This window comes from Poecilia latipinna, unplaced genomic scaffold (genome assembly GCF_001443285.1).
Source record: "Poecilia latipinna isolate Pla-1442-1.1 unplaced genomic scaffold, P_latipinna-1.0 Scaffold2022, whole genome shotgun sequence".
Taxonomy (NCBI): domain Eukaryota; kingdom Metazoa; phylum Chordata; class Actinopteri; order Cyprinodontiformes; family Poeciliidae; genus Poecilia; species Poecilia latipinna.
Window position 1 is genome coordinate 95,382 of NW_015114638.1, and position 20,991 is coordinate 116,372.

General features: G+C 38.7%; 1 protein-coding gene across 3 annotated transcripts in view; it reads right to left on the reverse strand.

The window, feature by feature from the left end:
• bcam (basal cell adhesion molecule (Lutheran blood group)) overlaps positions 1–13,074 on the reverse strand; it is a 66,385-nt gene extending 53,311 nt beyond the window's left edge. For all 3 annotated transcript variants that reach the window (XM_015016465.1, XM_015016464.1, XM_015016463.1), the window contains exon 1: positions 12,981–13,074. In XM_015016465.1, coding sequence (XP_014871951.1) covers positions 12,981–13,044 — 64 coding nt within the window. In that variant the 5' untranslated portion in view covers positions 13,045–13,074. The remainder of the gene's footprint in view (positions 1–12,980) is intronic.
• Between the last annotated feature and the right edge of the window lie 7,917 nt (positions 13,075–20,991).

Sequence of the window (20,991 nt, forward strand, 5' to 3'; positions counted from 1 at the left end):
GAAGGGCTCCTGAAAAGGGTGTGGACCCTCAATGGTCGATTTTTTTTGGCCAGCTTTACTTCACCAACATCCTCGCCAAGGAGAACAGGTTTAACTCTGACAGCCTGGATTATATATCACCAGCTGTTAAGCGAGAGGCCACAGAATGGTACAAGCAAACAAGCAATGTAGCTACAAGGTGCTAAGATAATCTAAGTTAGTGCAGCTTATTTTTGCTAACACGTAAAAAATAAAATAATCAACATTTGAACTTGCAAACATTTTTAATAATCAGTTGTTTTTTTTTATGGGAATGAGGCAATGCATAGACAAAGACAAAGCCAATGAGACATAATGACAAAAGCAAATCAAAGAAAAAAAAAGAAAAAGAGGTTGTTCTGTTCTTGTGCAGTCAGCAAAGAATTGGCTTTAGAGCAAACCTACTGCTGTCCTATCGCTCACTGGTACTCCCTCTTGAAGTGGGATTGGACACACACACACACGCACACACAATCGCACACACACTTATTTATAACCTCTGTTAAGTCCGGATTCCAGGTTGTGTTGGGGTTCCATGTTCACATGCTTTTAACAGCCCTGACTGCCCCAAGTGACGAATGCCCACACACGCAGCAAAGTCTGGTTCCACACCAACTCTAACACTCCCCTTTGTCTCTCTCTCCATTTCTTACTCCCTCTCTCTCTCTCTTCCTCTCTTTCTCTCTCTAGCACACACAAACATATATGACTGGTGTTAGTTACATTAAGGCAGTAAACATTTCAAGCAAACATCTGTAAAACCCCACACCTGCAGCTACAGATCTGTCCTCGCACACGTTCTTACATGCATACAAGTATCCAACCATGTGTGCATAATTGCACATGAAGTTTGAGTAGTACCAAGTACAATCTTTCATCGGGCTCTCCCTTTCATGCTGCCTTCCTTCACTCCCTTCTCTCTGCACCTCCTCTCCCGTTCCTTTCCTTGCCCCCCCCAACTAAACCCTCCTATGTCTGTCTGTGCAATGTGTGTAATCAGCCCAGTTTTAATACCTGCATTCCAACAGACTGATGGAATGCCCTTACAATGTAGCATTGTTCAGGTGCAAACAGAGGAGGGCTTAGCTGAAAATATACACAGGAAAATACAGGTTCACTTGAAAAGTTATATTTGAAAGTTTATTTCAGTAATTTAACTCATACATCAGTTCCATCACAGTTTAATGTATAACTGTACTATGGAAGTACAAGCTGATTCATATTAAGAGATTAAATAATAACTTTGTTTTTGACAATGAACTTAAGAGAATTCTGCTTTCTTTCATGTCTGTTTTTAACTCAGTCATCTGACTCATTAAATATACAATTGGACTGAAATGCAGTTTGACTTAAACAATTTCAACAAACATGTGATTTATGTAGGGGAAAAAATGATTGTTGCAGGTCTGCTAATAAATAATTAGTTGAAGCAAAATGATGGTGTATTCAACCACATAGTTGCATAAATAATCAGTTTACTTTCCTGTCTTACATTTGCTTCCACATTTTACAAAACAAATGATATGGTAGTAGAGAAAAGTTAGTTGCCAACCTGTTAGCTACCCAACATGCAGGGCCTAGCACCTTAGCCAATGATAGTATTTTAGCAAATAATACTTGCTGTTAGCATACCATATAATCTAGTATAGTTAGATTTCGCTAATTACAGGTAAAATGCTGTTTTTTCAGGATTTAACAAGTCTTCTATGTTTGGTTCTCAAACACACCTTTTTAACTCAGTCAATGGATTTAATCCTTTAGATTTTTAGTTTTTCTTCTTTGGTCATCTGCCTGCTTTGAATTCTTAGTGTTTTGTGGTTTTCAATGTTTTTTTCTTAAAACAGTCTTTCAGCTAATCTGTACTCTTCAACAACCGTCTGCTGAAGCTCAGCATTTTTCGCTGTGTTCTGCTTTAGTTTGCTTCATTCTATCTTTAGTACATTTCCTTTGAAATGTTTGGTCAATTATTATTGATGTTACCATTTGAGCTTCAGCAAATACGCTTCCAAATTTACCTTTCAGCCTTAATTGTATATACAGATAAATCCAAATTACTCTGATTGTTTCTTCAGTCCTATAAATTCCTTATTATTATAATTAAGCCTTGTTAAAATATTTTCATTTCTATAAGGATATTGATTTCTAGCTCTAACTAGAAGTGAGACATAATGAAAAGCGGTGACACGTTAAATGCTCCATCATCCTCCCACCGTGCTGCAAACCCTCCCCTCTGCTTGTCCCTCTTTGTCAGGACTTATTATTAAACATGTGTCCTCTCTGCCTGTGTCATTAACCCGTCCCCACCCTCACCCCCCATCACACACTGCTTTCAATTCACAGGAATACGGAGCGACACAACGAGCAGTGCAAACGCCTGGGCTGCTAATTGACACGAGTAGTTGGTGCATCTGTAATCATTCTCCACAAACACAATCTTCAAAACGAGTGTGTATGTGTGTAGGGAACCGGATCAAAGGGATCCACTCAGCTGTCCCGGACCTTCACACCTCTCTCAGGACACAATGTGGCAGCGAGCACATACCCTTCCCAAACTTTACAAGCACAGCATACAATATTCCCACTTCCACTTAAAAAACATTCAAACCTTATTTAGAACATTTGATCATAATGTTGCAACAAGCCGCAGGAGCAAAACGCAAGATGCTCTCAAGGCAAAGATTTGGAAAGTAATTACTCTAGTTCCTAATAACAAGTCTCTAAACCAGTTGAGTACTTTGTAACAATAACTATCCATCACATGTGTTTTTCTGCACTGCAGACATGTAATCGGGAGTCATTTAGTCTGATGGAGTCATAACACAAGGGAAAGCTATTGATTTTGAATTAAATATTCATATTGGCCCGATGGAAGCTTGTAATATTTTTCCACTAAATGGACAAAAGAAATGACAGAAATAAATTTGACTCTACTTCTATGACAGAAATATGCCCACAAATAACACGAAAAAATGAAAATAATGCATAACACACAGTATCTGTTACTTAGCCTAAAGGACTCAATATTATAAATACAGTAAATGTAACATTAGCTGTAAATGTCGGTGGAACAAGCATCTTTGAGCTTATTTATGTGATAAGTAAGTTAATAATTGAATTAATTTTTACTCAAAGGGGAGAAACACCAAATAGCCCAGTTAGGAAGTAAATTCTCTATTGGCTTAAATGGAATTATCTTCAGCATTATCAGCCCTGACTGGAAAGCAGGAAGTACAAAAAAATCCCATCTTTTTTTTTTTAATCCATGAACGTGCAACTACAAGGTCACATTAAACGTTACATTTCAATGTGGGTGCTAATACTGAGAAGGTTCAAAGCTCTTCAGAAGAAGAACAAAAAATGCAAGAAGCCACAGTACGTCAAGACATCTCTATGGTTTATTCAGGCTGCGAGACAGCAAGAGAGAGCAAGACTTAAAGCATAATACAAAGTTCTACTCTATCATTTTAATTTTTTAATTTCCGTGAATCATAGAATATGCTGAATGTGTGTTTTTTTTTTTTTAGAAAATACAAATACAGGCTGTAGTTTAATAATGACGGTGAAGAGAATTAAAAATGTAACCTCTGGAATAATTTTGTTGTTTCAAAATAGTAAAACCCCGTTTTACAGCAACAGCTCTAAAACACACCATCATGTCACATCTGGTTCTAACAGACAAACTTAATGACCAATAACAGAAGGTAGAAGACTGATATATCTTCTAATATAATACGAGTCCCTAAACAGAAATTAGAATAGACTTTACAAAAGTAACCACCAAATTCTAATCACTGAAGCATATCAAAACTGTGATTGACAGAAATCTTCATATGAAGAGGATGGAGAGTGAAAAACTTCCTAAGGAGAAGAAAAAAAACTTTAGAGCAAAAAGACTTGCTCTAAAGTTAGGAACATGGTGTGACTTGAGGAGAAAATTAACATTCAGAGCATAGGAACTCTTCTCTTTCAAAGTCAAGTTCACACAAGCAGAAAGCAGCAAAGGAAATTGAAGTCTTTGCCTATAGTTTTAGAGGGGCTCTGGTAAGAAAAAAAAAAATCCATAAAACAAAGGTGAGTTATCTCCTCAGGCTACAGGACTGAGTCAAAGGCCAGAAAACTGATACTAGATTTGGTCAATGCTGCTGCTGACTTGTTCTCACATGACTTCAGGTGCAACCCCTTCCTCACTAACATGCATCAAGTCACAGGAAACTATGAACTTCAAAAGCAAACAATTGCATGCAAGTGATGCAGCACACACACACACACACACACACACACACACACATATATATATATATATATATATATATACACACTCCACCTCTGTTCCTCACACACAAACACTACAACTAGCACTCCCCTCCTTTTCCTTTCTACCGCAGAGGATTAATGTTGCCTTGCTTGTCTCCCGGGTCCCCCTGGCCCAGTTAAAGCAATAAGATCTCATTGTCAAACAGTGACCAGCCTCACTGGGGAGGTTAACGCAGAAGCTTAACCATTAACTAGATTAAAGTTGAGGTCTCATCAGGAGTGCTCTGACATACGGAAAACTGGCCATGAAAAACTGTGTAAAAGAAAGAGAAATTCATGTGATTTTTAGGTGTGACATTGTCTTTGTTTTTTGAAAGAATAATAAATATTATAACAGTGGTTCATTTATATTAACTTCTGGATAAATTGCTGCCACTTCTTTCTTAGATTTTTTTATATTGTTAATTTTCTTTTAACTTCTTCCAGTTTCTTTTTAAAGTCTGTTTGGCTGTGAACATAACAGTTTGACCTCAGTCACATGAAATAAGTCTAGATTTTGCTATAATGGTTTTGTTTTGTTTTTTTCTTGGGATTTTGCCGCCCTGGATTAGAACTGAAATTGTAAGACTTCATTTTAGGAAAAATATTTTAATACTAAAATATTTCTATGCTCAGCTTATCAAGAAATTAGGACAAAAAGATATCTTCATATTTCCTTAAAAAGACATTGAACTCAGGTTTACAAAATAAGCGATTGGCTATAAAATGATAGATGGGTACATCTCAAGCCAATTCTTAAAGTAATAGCGGGGAGAAAAACTGAATTGTGAGTTAGAATTGTGCATTTGAGTGTTTTGTCTTTCACACACAAGTCAAAACCAGCAATGTGGAAAGACAGAAGGTGCTAATGAAACCCCAGTGTGTGTTTCTGTACGTGCTAAAAGAAAGTGGCTGTTGTGTGGCTTCAATCGAGGGATGCATTCAACAACTGCTGCTGAGGCAACTGTTGATGTCTGAGAGGCAACAGCTTGCGGGGCTCCCAGCGGGCCCTCTACCAGCCAGCAGTCAGATGGTGGGTTTAGGGTTGGAGGGGCACAGGGGTTAGGATTTCTTCTCTGCTTGCCAGGAAAATGATCTCCTTGGCCACAGATCCAGGGATTCTGCATGGCATTCCCCGTTCTTAATTGGTATTCCTCAATCCTGTCGTTATCCAGCCTGTCGTATCTTTATTCCTGCAGCCGTAGATTTATTTTTAATAATATTTGATTAAATTAAATGGCAACGACATGAATTAAGTACTGAAAATCCCAACAAAATCATCGTATTTTACCTCTCGGTTTTATGCGTCTGGGTTAAATATGGAATTGTTGAAAGAGCTCAAGCAAATCCTGCCTTTCTTTGTGTATTCTATTGAAAAATGGACTGAGGCACAGAGGTTCTTCCTCTCATCTTTCTGTTGCACGCTCTATCTAAATGGGCTGGCTCTTAACCCCGTATCCTGAAAGAGCTTTGTGAATTTTCAATTTTGTTCCATCCCAAGCTGCATCGCCCACCCCCCAACCCAATTTGCCAACTGCAGCAGCAAGGACACACATGCAGAGACATGGAGTCTCTTTTCAAGGCTGCATTCAAAATTACACATCAACACACCAACTTCCTCCCCCGAGACGAGAACAATAAAAGTCCACAGTAGCTCTGCTCTAATCACTCTCTCATCCCACTCCTTAATGTAACCATGTCCATCCCTTCCACCCTGCTTCCTTCCTTCCCTGGAAGCAACTCCCACTAATTTCACGGCAGCACTGCTTCAAAGCAGGAAAAAAAACAAAAAAACAACGCTCAGCAATTTTTGAAGCCTCTTATTCACCTCACCTTTCCATTTTTCATTTTTCAACAATGCATGTTAGTTTTCAAGCAATTAAAGGGCATTTTTTTTCCCTTTTTGTGGGCTGATAGCTTTCAATAGCTATGTTGATTTTCAAAAACAACAGCTTGAAAGAAAGAAAAGCAGCACCAGAACACCACTGCAAGTTGTCATTAAGACATAATGTCAGGTCTGAAACACCAAAGGCACAAGTAGTGAATTTGGGTTTATGATTTTGAAGGTGATTTATTCAGAAGGGTTGAAAAAGTTGAGAAAATTATTTTAGAGACTCAACAAATCAGTATCTTTTGGAGAGATTCAAAAGTGTTCTGTGGCAAATGCAGTCTTCTTGTATTTTACGTCAGCAGGGACAAAAACTCTTCATTTGAAACACTGAAATTCTGGCATTATTTAGGTTGAAATGTTGCAGTTTTTGATCCAGTTCTTACTTTTGTGCCCACACAACACTCCAAACTACTGTCACCGAAACATTTTACATTACAGATAGATTCATCTCATCTTTCTCCACATAATCAACATTTAACAGTTCATCAAGAATGTAGCGTTAAGCCAAAGACATTGTCTGCCACACCCTCAATGATCCATTTGTCAATTTACTTTAGCCAGAACATGTAATTTAGCCATAGCAGGTGCTTCAAGCTAACACGACTCATCTGTCGGTCGTAAGATAAAATATGTTTTACTACAGATGGATCCGAGGTAAAACGTTCTCTCCTTCATTTGGTTCAGATTCAGATAAACAATGGATACATTTTATCCAGCTCATAAACAACAGCTACAGTCGCCAATGCAGTCTGACTTTTCTTGAACCATCTCTAATGGTCGAGTCATAAACTGTTGTTTTTTTCTTTCCTCTGGCTTACGTTGTTCCTGGCTTCAATATGTCTTCGTTTCATCCTTCTCTGGTCACAATTGATTCCAGCAGAAAGGACGTTTTTCAGTGGATGTGGAAAATATGTTTATCAAGCAATTAATATATTAACATGGGAGAATCAGACAGTGAGGTTTCAGACAACCCATTACCACATAATGTATGGTGTTTTTTTTTTTTTTTTGTGGGCATGAGTCAAAAAGCTTTTTTTGTTTCAGAAATACTTTCTTTATATTTTTCAATATTGTTTTGTGCTCTACAAAACATGAAGAAATGTGGGCGGTAAAAACCCAATTGAAATACCGACCATGGCGTTGATGGATACAAAAGTAGACAAAGTGCTTTTCATAATGAAAAACAAGTGGGCAGGTCAAGTAGGGGGAAGGATGGTCAGTGTTATTTGAAAAATCATTAATAGTGGTACATAAATCCATTGTGAAAGGGCTCTAGGGACGGGCGTAAAAGCAAACAGACCCGGCGCCCTCTGAAAACCAGCAGGCTCTCTTCCTGAAGCTTGGCGGGGTCATTAACAGTTAGCCACACATTAGAGCACAGCAGTTTGTACAGGCAAAGGCTACATGTTAAATTACAGCAAGCGATTGCACGTAGCAACAATAGGAAAAAAGATAAGTGCAGTAAATCTCTCATCATAATGGAAACAGCATAAACAGACAGAGAAAAAAACAAAAATAAAGGGACGGATCAGATGGGATGATAAGGACAGTGACGGTGAACATTGACAAAGATAATCTGGCGAGTTCCACCTGTAGATTAAACTTGTGGAGGCTTGTGTAATCACCTCTTTAGTACACAACTTTTACAAAAATATGTTTTTTCCATTTTTGTTAAAACAGTCACCATGTCGTGACAGTAACATCTGTGAAAAGATCAAGCTGCTCCACCGTCTGAAGAAATACACCACAACAAGAGACAGGAGGAGGGTCTTAGCACTGTCAATCATGCTCATGTACGCTGCTAATTGTGCTAATGGTGGGGAAACAACTCACAGTTCCAATGTCATCCTTGACCATGCCAACTGACCCTAGCATTCGTGGAAGGCTACATTTTGGTGAACTCGCTGTAGCCTAGCAGAGAACAAGGGAAGGGGGTGAATGACAAGTGCACAAGAGTGATTGATTTGTGTCACAGACTGTATGTCTTATAGTATACTCTCACAACATAAAGATAATAATTTCAACATTAATAAAAGTTACATACTGCAGCTTTAAGCCTCCAAGCCTGTAAGAAAAGAAAAAAAAATGAAGAGGAAAACTTTCTTTCATCTGCTCTCTGAACCACATTCAGCCTATTAACCAACTTTGGAGAATTAAGCACGTGTGTGCACTGTACCATGTACTGATGCCCAGATGTCTGGGGCTTGCTGCCAGCTCACCCACCAACATCAGTGTTCTGTCACTTTGATGAAATTGCTTAAATGGTGTTCAGAGGAAATCACAAACTGCACTGGACATTTTAAATGGACTTCAGAGCTTTTCAGAGTTTTTTTTTTTTTTTAAACCTTACTTAAAACATCCTCTTATCTATAATACTACGTCAATGGGGGAGATAAACAGTACATTGTGGATGCTTGTTTGTGCATGGATTACTACCTAAGAAATGTGGTTGGAGGGGGCTATATAGTGAAAAAAGAAGCCCTCTTTCTGTAGAGTCTGAGCTGATGACAAACTAAAACACATATTACATGGCAGGTAACAGCATGCTCAGAGGAATGCCACTTATTCCAACTCAGTGATTTACTCAGTCATTATCTCAGTCACACTTATCCTCAAACACAACCATTCTGAAACCTCCGTTTCAATCCCTACTCCCCCTACAGACCCAAATCACAGAGGGGGCAAACTTGTGCTTGCATTTCCAAGCAGTGACTAACTCAAAATTCAGTTACAGTCCCTTGCAAATTCATACCACTTCCTTAAACATTTTCACAGTACTAATTTCAAAGTACTTTACTGAGATTTTATTGATAGACCAACTCAAAGTAGAGTACTGTCTTGAAGTGGAGGTTTTATGGATTTACATTGATGTTCCACAGTTTTGCATTTCTTTTCATCCCCAGATTCAACACATTGTAGACGAACCTTTCGCTGCAATTACAGCTCTGAGTGTTTTGGGGTATGTCTCCACCAGCTTTACACATCTAGAGACTGAAATGTATGCCTATTTTTCCTTCCAAAAAAGTTTAAGCTCAGTAAGACTGGACAGAGAATATATGTGACACAAATTCCTACCTGGGTTTAGGTGTGGGATTTGATTAGGCCATTCTAACAAATGAATATGCTTTCATCTAAACTATTCCACTGCCTCTGGACAAATTGTTAAAAAAGTTCGAGTAGAGTGGATATTTTTGTTATGGATTAGAAGGGGCCAACTTGCCCATGCATTGCCAAGCATTGTGCCACTGACAATTCAGCTATACGGTTTTAGATATTGCTTAACATGAGGAATCCCCATTAGTTATATATGTGTTCGCATGACAATTAAAGGTTGCGTGCCTGCACAGCTATAGATCACTGAGTAGATGACATCTGTGCATACCTCAGTGTGTGGCTTTACAAACCTGAGACCCAAAGTGCCCCAGGGCAGCTGTTAAAGGAGGTCCACTGGATTTTATCTTCCTTTGGCTTAAATGACTCTTTTTCTGGCCTAATACCATAATAATTACCCACGGCTGCAGGGGGTGCACTTCTGATGCGTCGCTGGCAGAGGGAACAGAAATTAAACAGAGAGGAAATGAGTATGGGGAATTAAGGCAGCCTTAGACATAGGCCAACTCTATGTGTCAGAGGCCGACACCTTGATCTGAACGGAGCCTTGTCAAAATGATTCTTTACACCCAATGTTGGTTTGGATTCTTCTCTTTTCAGCTGTTACAAACCCATCTCAAAGCTTCCTTTCCTGCCCAAGATTTTAGAGAAGGTTGTAGTCAAGTAGATAACCACTTCTCTTGATCAGTATAGTATTCTGGACTACTTTCAGGCAGGTTTTTGTAAATCCCATTCAACTGAAATGTTTCTTCTTAGAGTCTCACATGATATTTTGATGCAGAGCAATGCAGGTACATTTTCCTCAGTCCTCAGCTTTTAATATTATTAATCATCCATCTCTGGTAAAAAGGCTAAATATTTAATGGTGTTTCAGGTTTTGCTTTAAAATGGTTGTCCTCATACCAACAGATTAATCTTCCTGGCTACCTACTTACAAATCAAATTCAAATCTTGCTCAATTTGGTGTTCTACAGGGTTCAGTTTTGGAGCCATTGCTGTTTTTGCTTAATGTGCTCCCTTTTGGTCCCTCACTGTTATATTTTAAAAATCTCTACTATCATTGCTATGCAATGATATACAATTTTATTTTTCTTTTCTTACAAATGTAGTTTCAGAACTACACAGTTTACTAAAATGTCTAGATCTAAAGAAGGGGGATTTTTTCAGTACTGTATGTGACAGATCACTGATAGGAGCTGATAAAAAGAAGAAATATATTTTGTATTATATCAACATATAATTTAGCAGCAATAGAGACCTTTTTTTTACCTTAAATAAGTCAGTTTTTCATCATTATATCTCAGTGCACACACTAAAGTACTGTGGTATTTTTTGTTCATACCAAAATAACTTTATGCCTATTTGGTCTTTAATCTTGTAATGGGTAGAGACACAGAGCTCAGCAGCCAGTAGTTGGTGCTTTAATGAACAAGAATGACTAGGTAGTAAAAGCTTTCTTTCATGAATTACTGACAGAGTTTTTAACCCACTTAAGTGACAGAAAACATCTGGGTGGTCTGTGTTTGTATTTTTTTTTCTCATCTGTGCTCAACATTGACATAGTTCGAAGCAGCAAGCATGAGACCAGCAACCTGTGAAAGTCAACAAGAGCTGCTATTGTTAGACAAAAAAAAGATGCTCAAGGGAGACTGAAAAATATGAGATTCCCAAAAAGAAGAAGACAAAATCTGTTTTTTTTTTCTTCTTTAGAGCAGCATTTCCAGGGTGTGGGACAGCATGGATGGAGGGAGGGATGGGGGGGAGAACTGGGCGGAGATAAGCTCTTTGCACCTGGAACCAAGCCTTTTAATCACCGCAGCGCAGCTGTGTGATATGCTGCACACTACACCCAGTTCTATCAATTACAGGGCACATTATGGGTTGGACTGTAGGCTAAAGGTAGGGAAACAGCAGCGCATGATAACTTTGTCACTTCCAAACAACAGACCCAACCAGGATATTTAAAAAATAGTAGAATGAAAAAGAACGAGAACTGAGAAAACCAAAAGCAACATTGAGGTGGATACAGAAAGGAAGCAACAAAAAGAAAAAGCACTGAAAGTGACACAGTTAGCTCAGGTTGTTGAGGTTGAATTCAATTTCTGTCTTTGGCAGATGGAACTTTCCCCAGGTGAAACACAGCCCTCATTAATACGCCTTTGTATTGCTGTAGTGGCAGTATCATGCTTTGGGATTGTTTTCTTCAGTAAGTAAAGGGCAGCTTGTCAAAAGGAAAGATAGGTGGAGCTACATACAAATCCAACGGAGAATAGGGAAAATACCAAGTACTAGTTGACAACTGCAAGTCTAAATACACACCACACTTTTCAGATTTGCTAGTGAAAATGTTGAAAACTACTCCATAAATATGTGCTAATTTATATTTGAGCTATCACACTAAATAATAAATGCTGCAATATGTGTGAAAGGCCATGGGGTGTGAATACTTTCACAAGGCACCATAGTTCAGGTTTAAATGTCTGCTGTGAGTCAGAGCTGCTGGTGAAGGAAGAAAAGCACAGAAAGAGACTCAGGCTCCACCCTTCTCCCCCTCCCTCCAAAAAGGTAAAAGGCAGGGCTGTAATTCTCAACTTCCAGGATTCTGTATGTGTGTGTGTGTGCGTTTACATATATTTCAATATCATACAAATGGAACTAAGCAATCTGCATGCAAGGATTCTAGATTATTGTGATGATTAAAAAAGAAAATTAATCATCACAACAAATGTATGAACAACAAATGATAAAAAGACAACAAAAATAACAACTGGACCATTAAAGATGAGCATCAAGCGCACTATATAAATAGTCTTCTATGGGTAAACCATGACCAAAGTTTGTTTGATACAGAAATACAGGTTGGATTTTAGAACTACTAAGTGTTTCTGGCAGCACCAAAGCAGAGCTGAGGGTGGAGGCTCAGTGCCAGCAAGGGAGACATAAATCCCAAAGATCAGACATCAAAGAGCTGGAAAACAGCCTGATCTTGATCCAGAGGTATGGTCTTCACAATGAAAGGGACTTCTAAATCCGAAGGGAGAGATTTACTGAGGAGATTTTAGGATTTGGGAGTATTTTCTTTATGGGTTTGTGGTACTTTTTTAGCAATTAAAAATTATGAGTGATTAAAAAAAAAACATTTATACAACATTATGTTGTTGTTGTTTTTTAATTTAGACACTACTAGGTGTTCATTGACTGAAGCCCTCTGAAGTAGCAGGAGTAGCATGCGAAAACTCCAACCACTTCCACCGAGAGTCACCTTTCACACTTCAACCAATCACTTCACGCTCAGCGGCTGCGCAACTGCAGCTACTTTTTATTGCCAATTCCGAGTGGAAATAAACGAATTCCGTTCAGCGCACAGATGTGCCTGCTTCTCCACTTGTTCTTTTTGTCTTTTGTATAAACTCCAAAACCGAACAGGTTACTTAACAGTGAGAAACTGGGAACCGAATCAAACCACAGCGAGCGGAAAAGAAGTTGCCACAAACCGCGGGCGAAACGCAACGCGGCGTGTACAGACAGGTTCGGTGTCGCTCTCAAAGTCGGAGTCAGTGGAGCAGAGAAGTGGGGAACTTACAGCCTGCAGGCACGAAAATCCAACCTGCACCAGTTCACATCAAGTTAAAGTTTGTTGTTGTTTTTTTTAAAGTAGCGGACTTACCTTGAATTATCCAGAGGAGCAAGGTGCACAGCGGTATTCTGCGTCCCAACCTTATCCCGGCCATGACTGCGTCTTCAACTTTTTTTATTTATTTTTTTTAACAAAGTGCTCACTTTGTTTTTATTTATTTTGGGGGGGGATGAAGAGTCTGTAAATCTGACCCAGTAGTAAGTCTTTCGCTTCTTTCAATGCTCCAACGATGTTTTCCCTCTCCGTATCTCTCTCTCCCTGCGAAATGAACGCCTCTCTCTCTATCCTCCTCTCTCTCTCTCTGTGTTTCTCTTTCTCTCTCTCTCTCTCTCTCAGAAACCTGATTCGAGTGGCAGTCTAGTTGGTTGATATATTTGCACAAAAGGTGACCCCCTCTTCTCCAAATACAGCCCCCTCCTCTCTTTTCCTCCCTGCCTCCTCCCCTGCCAGGCTCTCCACCTCAGTTAAAATGAAAAGACTTGGTTGACTAATCGCGTAGGTCTGCTGGGGGCCCGCGGGACTGCTTTAAAGAAAGTTAAAAGTGATTTTATCATGAGGCTGGGTGACTCATAGCAAACCCTAAAACTGTAGCTGCGCTTAAAATATTAATAACTAAGTTTCTTTGGGAAGATCTAGATTGTGTAAATCAGTTTGCTGCTGCTAACATCTTAACATCACATTAAATGCACTCATGGAACTGAGAAGTGTAAGATAAGTGCGGTTCTTGCGTGGATGACGCCCTGGGCAAGCCCCCTCCTAAATAAGCAAAGCATGCAATTCTGGATTCTGTGTCTAAAACATGTTGGAGGGAGACCATGTTCACCTGGACTATATTATGAACTTGTGCAAGATAAAAACAATAATCATAGTCTCAGCTTTACCTTCACATTGAGAAAATATGAAATAGAAAAGAATATTTAATATTACTATTTTCTTATTACAAACATGGGAATAGAAGCCCTTGAGAGTATGCTGGAAAGTGTTTTTACTTTATTTGCCTTTGTTTCAAGTATAGCGATAATGAATGCTATTTTAAAAATATAAATTCTAACTCAGTTTATAAACCCTGCCTGGTGGACCGACTTGGAATAATAATAAAAAATGCATTAAAGTGATGATTTTAGCTTAAAAGATAACTCTCAGTTCCCAAGAGCCACGCAGAGGACAAATGCCAATATCACGACAATATATTGTCACAGAGTTTAATGATGATGCAGTACTGCTACAAAGAGCCTACAACTATACTAATTACCGTTATCTATTAATATATTTTGATTGTTTTATTATTTTGAAGTATATGTTTTATTTGGAAGTTATTTATGTAATAGCGTGACAGTAAAGTGAAAAATACTGTTGCAAATAAACTTAATTATATATGGAGATGTGAACTGATTAACTGCTGATTAAGTATGAAATTGGAAAAGAGACCATTTTGCATTTGTACACATGGGAAATCATCTCCATCTAATAATGGTGGAGGAGAGTTCATTTTTACAGGTACTCTTACTGTTGGAGGGATTATATATATATATATATATATATATATATATATATATATATATATATGATGGTTTGGCAAAATAATCAGTTTATTTATTTTCAATCATTTTATCCCACAAAATAAGGAATCTCGTTTGTTACACTTTTAACAACATCAACCTTTTTTTTCCCAGATGTTATTCAGAAAGATTGTTGGATCAAATGGACACAAAGCTCTTCAAAGCATGTTAAGCTGTCCGTCATTGTCTGACATGCTATTCATTCCTAGACACGTAATCCCTCCTGAATTTGTTGGGGTATTTACAGGGTGTGTCCAGAAGGTCCAACAAGCTTAGTTTATCTTATTTACAATACTGTATTTATGTCTCTGTACTTGGACTTTGTATAATTTGACTCACAAAATTAACATAACAAAACCTATAAGTTTGAGACTGGACAACATAACTGGCAATTGTTCCAGCATCACCCAGTGTAATAAAACCAGCATACACTTCAGTGGACAACGCAGATATCCATCTCATTGTAGTTTCCTCCGGCTCGACGCTATGGTATACTAAAGCATCGACGTGGCCTTCAGGTTATAAAAATCCTACAAAGAGCGGTTGCATTCAAAGACATGCATTCCTAACATAGCTGGCCCATAACAGCTGGCTAATATTTTCTCAGCCCTGTTTGAAGAAAAGCTATACCAGCAACCTGTTCCATGTCACCAAGCGCACACAGCAGTCACATCTTAGGATGGGATCTGTTAGCTGAGCTCCCAAGAATGCGCACTCACAGCTGCACTTCACATAGAGGACACTGGGAGGAGAGTATAAATCTACCGAGAGTTTATAGGGACATAGACGAGAGGACCATCTAAAACCCATTCTTTCTCTACAAGTTGTTCATCCTGTCTATTCTTGGATTTAACAGCAGGAGAAAGAGGCGAGTCTTCCCAGCAGCCTCCGAACATCAATACAGCCAGTGATTCCTAATATTGACCCACTCATAATCATCTCTCCGTGCTGTTGAGACATAAGATCCACTAACAAGTGTCCTGTCCTGTGGTGAAGGACTTTGCACAGCATGGTCCTTTTTTCCTGCCTTACGTAAGACCCTGTATCATGCTGCATCGCTGTGGAGAATGCTGATTTAGCCAAGCATGGGCAATTTTTTTTTTTTTTATGTAAGGCTTTTAGTCATACGTACAGTAGCAGTGATTTACTGTGCTGGTTCATTACCTAATGGATCTGCAGTAGTGGAGAGGAGTGATGAGGACAGAGCTGGGAATGGAATTGGATTGTAGATGTAACAGCGGAGGAGAAATGAAGGGAAAATGTACCCGATAATAGAGGACATAGACTGATTAAAAGAGGTACGTAAACACGGACGTTCCAGGTCACTTTCTCAGGCTTGTCTGGTGAGGCACGTGAAGCAAAGTTAAGACATCAAAAGGAAGAAGCTAACGATTTAATTATGCCAGTCATGTGACATTTCATAAAGTCACAGAGGGAATCCTTCTTCAGGGAAACGGATGTCTGTGTAAAGGGCCTTGTGAAAGTATTTACAACCTCCAAATCTCACAAACACAAAGTTGAACATAGTTTCGGGGGGTTTATATTGAGACTAGCACAAAGTAAAATAAATGTACATCAGGAGTATTCTTGAAAAAAAAAAAACCTACTGAGTAAATGATCAGATTTGATATTTTATAATGTCACCAGACAAAAAACATAATTATGTGCAAAGTCTGATAGACTAAAATGAAAAGATGAATACAAATCAATAATAACCTTTATTTAACCAGATTTATCCCATTGCGGCAGCTTACAGTAGGCAATAGATATATATGAGAAAAGGGTAAAAGTGCTTCCAGTTACAATGTATAGTGTTTACGGTATATTCACTCCCACATGGCAGTATAACCGGTTCAGCAGACAGGAAATAGCTTTAGAACAACAAAGACTGTGTGCAAACAAGAAGGTTCACTTTAACTTAAGCTCCAGGTTTAGAATAAGTACATTTTTGGTTTAAACATGTTTGTTCCTCATTCAGTGAAGTTATTCACTGTCAGGAGATTATCAAGAGGTTTTTCTCAAGTATTATAATACTCTAAAATAAAAAGTACAGTGTAGTAAAACTATATATATATATATATATTTTTTTTTTTGTTTTTTGTTTTTTTTTTAAAGTTAATCAAGTAAATATAAGGCAATGTAACTAACTATGGTAGTTAGTAATCACCTTTGTCTGTTAAGATGAGTTTCTCTCCTAGAAGAAGCCACTGAAGGAGCCACCACTACCACTAACTTCCTACTTTTGACTCGATGCAATCTCCCAGGTCTCCTGTGATGGAAAACTATTTTTAACCAATTTGAATAATAAACTGAATTTGACTGCATTGTTTGATAACTAGGTTAAATTGACTTTCTTCTATGTAAAGCGTCTTCAGATGACATTTGTGAAATTGATTCAATTGCCACTCTATTTTCAGAAGATTAAAACTACTTTGTAAGATGTTTTTTTTTTTTTTTCAGTGTTAAACTTCTACAAGTATGAATTAAAGGTAATGATTATTTTTATCTTGATCAGAAGTATTTAACACCACAATGTGCATTCTATAAAAATCTGTATTGTGACTTTCTTCCACTGACGCTACTACCAAAGTTTTGCTTGCTTTGCTTGCTTTCTTGCCTTTTAAATCAAACCGGGTGCCTTTGTCTCTAAAAGTTGCCTGAGTTCTGTTTTCTTCCTTAATCCATCCATTTCTCTTCTGCTGACACAGAACCAGGCTGCAGCTGAACCACACCGAGCCATTCCACATGCCTCTCTGCCTTGGTATGTTCCCAGGGCAGGTGGGCTTTAATCACCTCAGTTTCCTTCAAACAGACATGTCCTGAATATCTCCAGCTGAGGTAGATCCAGAGGGCATTCTGCTTGAAATCCCATGTCTATGCAGCTTACATCTTCTAACGCGAAAAAGGATCTATCCTGCTCCGAGTGATATATGTTCAGGCTAGTCTCTCTTTAAAATAAATTTGACCCAGTTGAGCAGATCATGTTGTTTTTCTCCAGAGTTCTTATGCACAGGACGTGTTCAGAATGCAGATCGGCTGAACGATTTAAAGTTTTGCTTTTAGCTTCAGTTCAACAGTCAGGTGCATTGCATCAGCGCTGAAGTCACAACAACCTGCTTGTAAATGTCAGGCTTCATCTTCCCATCAGTGATGAGTAAGACTATGTGGTATTTGATCTCCCTCTCCTGGGGCTTCCAAGCAGAGGAGGGAAAATCCTCTAATTCTCAGAAATACATAATGGGCTCTAAGGGTGTTTTCACCCAGTTGCTTCACATTCAGCTACAGTCTTACAAGTTTTCTGAAGGAGCCAGACTCAATTCAATGAGATTCTCAGCTTAACTTGTTTGCAGTTTAAGTCAGCAGTTTATTCTCATGGTGAACATATATTTAATTTGCGCTTTTAATCATCATCATTCCAGCTTGGAATGATTACACAGGCTTAAATATGTTAATATAGCTTTAGTATTATTTGAGTAAATGTCTTGGCAAGCCGCACCTCAACCACATATGTTGTAGCTGTTAAACATCTGGCATAATCCAGGCTGGATTTTTGGTGAAGAACATTTAAATGAAATAGTAGGTTGATAAGGATGCAGTTTTTCAGAATAATCTACACATTTCCAGTAAGACTGATGTCAGGCATCAGGCAAAGCTTGATTTGTTTGGGACCATTCTCCTGTTAGAACAACCAACTGCATCCAAGTTTCAACCATCTGATTAATACCGTCACCCTCAGAGTGAATGAATTTGTTTATGATTTTTAAGAACTACAAGTTTGATACGATCAGAGACTGAGAGGTTGCTAGCAAAGAAAGAAGCCTTTGTTCAAAAAAAGTACTGGAATTTGCTGCTGCCCTCTTTAACAAGCCAAATGGCTTCTGGGGAAAGGTTTTATTAGAAGAGATTCAGCAGTTTGGCAACAATAACCAGAGTTCTGCTTGGAGGACTCCAGTAAACCTGCAACACTAACAACTGTGCAATGTTGTGATAGCATTATAATTAAACACTGATAGTTAAAACAACTGGATGTTGTAAGAAGACAATGATCTTAAACAGTGAGGTAACCATTTAGCTTGTGAAGTGGGTCCAACATCAGTCCTGTTAATAGTTACGCCCTGTTACTTCAAAGTTGGGTCTCTGCCAATTTAAGTGACATCCATCATTTTTTATAAGAAAAGTGGTCAAATATCAGCCCTAATTATGCCAAAAGACTGTTGGTAGCTGTGAAAACTGTTAACCAAATTTCAGTGAGGGTGTTTGTTTTACTACGCCTGTATGTGTAATTATTACATAAAACTGCTTCCCCAACTCTTGCTATTAAAAATCACCAGAGCTGTGCGTCAAACACTCGTTCCACCTCGAGACCGATCACATTTTATGTGACATTCATGACAATGACCAGTAAATCTCTGGCCAAAACAACATGAGGCAGATGCATAATAGTTTTAGAGCCCATTTCAGGGAAGTTGCAAATCATAGCCTTGTTTGGTTTCTTTTTTTTTAAGTAAACNTACGCTAACCCCCCAGTCCTGCCCTGCACTCTAACGATACGCTAGACCCCTACCCTCACCTTCTCTCCGTCTTCGCACCCCCCTTGTAATGATACGCTAGCCTCCCCACCTACTCTCCTTCTTCAAACCCCCCTCTCGCCCCATCCCCTCAGCCCCATTCTCACTTTTCGGTACGCTTTACCCCCCCTTGCTCTGACTGTAGTAGTGGACGACTAAAGCTTTCTGATATTTTCAAATCCAAAACTTGTCAGCACTCTTATGGCCATAATCATCCACTCCTGTGAGTTGTGAAGTTCTGCTGAAGAAACACATCCAATTTTGACACGTTCTGACCCCATGACTCTCTGTTGGTGAAAAAAAGTCCTGTAAAAATCGTTATGCGTGAGGGCGCACAGAGCCTGACTTTGACGCAGCAAAGGCGCACAGATTACGCTTGGTTATGCATGTAGCTGGTGGATTCATCTCAAAGCAAACCCCAAAATGCCTTATATCCTTATGACAGGACACATGTTAGCGAAACATCGGTGGCTTTAGATTTAGTCTCCGAGTTGACCAGTCAAAAATATTCCAGAAAGAATACAGGCATGTCAAAACGAGCTGAAGTCGCTGTCTTGATATTGGCTCGGAAAAAGCCATTTCATAACATTACTGGTCAAATGAGGTGTCAATCAAAAGGGGAGGGGTCTAGGCTGCCCAATAAAAGTGTCATAATGGACACCGGCAGAGTTTAAAGTTAAATCTCAGTCTCAAAAAATACAATGGAAAAACCGCACGTGGGCGTTCTGGTGTGGGTTAAGGGGTTAAAGATATGTGTATATTTATCATCCTTTCTGATTCACAGCAGACCACCACAATTAGTGTGGGTAGATCTTTGAAGTGCTTTAATGAAAAAGCAAGGTAGAAAGAGCATTTTATATCCATATTTCTGTCAAAATATGGACAGAATATTGAAGATAAATATCTTCAATATTTATTGAAATATCTTCAATAAATATATTTATTGAAGGTATTTCATCATTATCTTCAATAAAGACATTTTTATTTAAAATGGGAAGGTGAAAAGCAAGGGGAAAGATGAAGTGAAGACTGTCAAACAGCATGTTTCAATTTATAACAAGCTGAAAAATATCAGGTAAAAGGGACTGTGATGCGTGCCTCCAGGCAAAACAGGTAGCTCTAAAACACAGAGACTGGGCTGCAGTCAAGTTCCACATTCACAACAGAATTGTATCATTAGAACAAACTTGAAATCCAGAGTTTCTAGTTTATTAGTCACTCTTTAGCTTACTTTTTAGAATAGCGTTTCTCAACTGGGGTGGTACCGCCCCCCCAGGGGTCATTCAGAGGGTGGCAGGGGGCGCTGGTGGAAATTTTTACAAAAGAGGGGTGCTGCGATTCCTTTAGGAGGCACTTGGTCTCCTAAAGGAAGACCAAGTGGCCCACGATTCCGCCAGGAATCGTGGGCCCCCTGACAAAAAATTTTATTGGACCCCCCCTGCGCAGCTGCTGTTACAATTTTTTGAGTCTATTTGACCCATAAAAAGTGTCACAATTTTAAAGGCTTGCCTTCTTTGGTTCAATACTGATAATTAGCACAATATTTACTGCTCATGAATTTAATATACAACAGTCCACATCCAGTATGCAAATAGGTTTTTTCTATTAGTTTTAGATACTGAAATGTCTCTCCCCAAGAGCAACAGTCAAAAGCAATATGCAACTACACATAAAGCAATCCAGACTTCTCAAAAAATGTTATGTAGTTGCATTTTATTCAAACTGCAGTAGATAGCTTTAATAAAAAAATGTTTTTTCTATATTTGTTAAAGGTGTCACCATGTTGTGCCAGTTTATGAGACAATCTGTGAAAACTATTATTTGTTATAGTAATGCACCGTTCTGAGCAAAACAACCAATCAGAACTAGTTGGAGGGTCTTAGCGCTGTCAATCATACTCATTCACTCACTCCT